At 70.6% G+C, this 1,495-nt stretch overlaps 1 protein-coding gene across 1 annotated transcript; it reads left to right on the forward strand.

Moving 5' to 3' along the window:
- Positions 1 to 229: 229 nt before the first annotated feature.
- CEBPE (CCAAT enhancer binding protein epsilon) lies at positions 230 to 1,323 on the forward strand. The gene is made up of 2 exons (XM_024220917.2): positions 230 to 696; positions 1,002 to 1,323. The coding sequence occupies exons 1-2, from the start codon at positions 316 to 318 to the stop codon at positions 1,305 to 1,307; spliced, it is 687 nt and encodes a 228-aa protein (XP_024076685.1). The 5' UTR covers positions 230 to 315; the 3' UTR covers positions 1,308 to 1,323.
- Positions 1,324 to 1,495: the final 172 nt, after the last annotated feature.

Here is a 1,495-nt window from a genome sequence, read left to right on the forward strand (position 1 = left end):
GGAGGGAGAGAGGCCAAGGAGCGAGCGAGAGGCGAGCGGAGGGAGAGAGGCCAAGGAGCGAGCGAGGACCGAGAGGCGAAGGAGCGAGCGAGAGGCGAGCGGAGGGAGAGAGGCCAAGGAGCGAGTGAGAGGTGAGCGGAGGGAGAGAGGCGAAGGAGAGAGCGAGGGCGAGCGAGGGCCGAGAGGCGAAGAAGCAAGCGAGGCGCAAGCGGAGGGAGAGAGGCGAAGGAGCGAGCGAGGACTGAGAGGCGAAGGAGCAAGCGAGGGCCGAGGCGAAGGAGCGAGCGAGAGGCGAGCGAAGGGAGACAGCACACCATGTCGCAGGGGGGGTTCTACGATTGCGAGCGGGCACCCCCACGGCCCATGGCGTCAGAGCTGGGGGCACTCGGGGAGCACGAGGGCTCCATCGATCTGGCTGCCTACATCGGCGATGAGCAGCTGCTGTCGGAGCTTCTGCAGGGCCCCCCGCAGCGGGCGCCGAAGAGCACCCCCTTCCCGGGCTACCTGCAGGGGGAGCCCTGGGGCTACGGGAGCCCCCACAAGGGCTACAGCGCCCTGGTGAAGGAGGAGCCGAGGGGGGCGGAGCCCGGGCGCCGCAGCGGCTACAACCCCCTGCCCTTCCAGGTGGCGCATTGTGGGCAAACTGCCATCAGCCTGCCACCGGGGGGCGCTGGCCCGGCCCTGCGCACACTCAAGGTAAGGTGCCCCTCACTCCCGACCCACAGCCCCCCAGCGCCCTCCCGTTCCCCTCCTGCAGCCCCCCATGCCCTTCGGTGCCCCTCACTCCCGACACGCAGCCCCCCCAGTTCCCTCCTGCTCCCCTCCTGCAGCCCCCCACGGTGCCCCTCACTCCTGACCTGCAGCCCCCCACGCACCTAGGTGACCCTCACTCCCGACTTGCAGCCCCCCAGCGCCCTCCCGCTCCCCTCCTGCAGCCCCCCATGCCCCACAGTGCCACTCACTCCTGACCCGCAGCCCCACCTGGCCGTTTCTCTCCCCAGGGTCCCCCTTGCAGCCCACTGCTGGCCTCGCCGGGTCCGGGGAAGGGGAAGAAGGCGGTGAACAAGGACAGCCTGGAGTACCGGCTGCGCCGGGAGCGGAACAACATTGCCGTGCGCAAGAGCCGGGACAAGGCCAAGCGGCGGGTGCTGGAGACGCAGCAGCGGGTGCTGGAGCTGGCGGCGGAGAACGAGCGGCTGCAGAGCCGGGTGGCACAGCTGAGCCAGGAGCTCGACACGCTCCGGGCCCTGTTCCGCCAGGTGCCCGAGGCCGCCATGCTCGGCAAGGGGCTGGGGGCCTGCAGCTGAGCCACCCAATAAACCCGCTGACACGCCCGGGCCTGGTGATCTGTGGGGGTGGGGCAGGGGGTGCCGATCGCTGGTCCCCGGGATCACCGTCCCGGTGATCTGTGTGTGTGTGGGGGCACCGATCGCTGGTCCCCGGGGTCACTGTCCCGGTGATCTGTGTGTGTGGGGGGGCACCGATCGCTGGTCCC

Source organism: Terrapene carolina, unplaced genomic scaffold (genome assembly GCF_002925995.2).
Source record: "Terrapene carolina triunguis isolate 2854851 unplaced genomic scaffold, T_m_triunguis-2.0 Scaffold19259, whole genome shotgun sequence".
In the NCBI taxonomy this organism is placed as follows: domain Eukaryota; kingdom Metazoa; phylum Chordata; order Testudines; family Emydidae; genus Terrapene; species Terrapene triunguis.

Coding starts and splice junctions, on each gene's coding strand:
- CEBPE (XM_024220917.2), top strand. CDS start 316: ATGTCGCAGGGGGGGTTCTACGATTGCGAGCGGGCACCCCCACGGCCC. Junction 697..1,001: donor CGGCCCTGCGCACACTCAAG/GTAAGGTGCCCC, acceptor TTCTCTCCCCAG/GGTCCCCCTTGCAGCCCACT.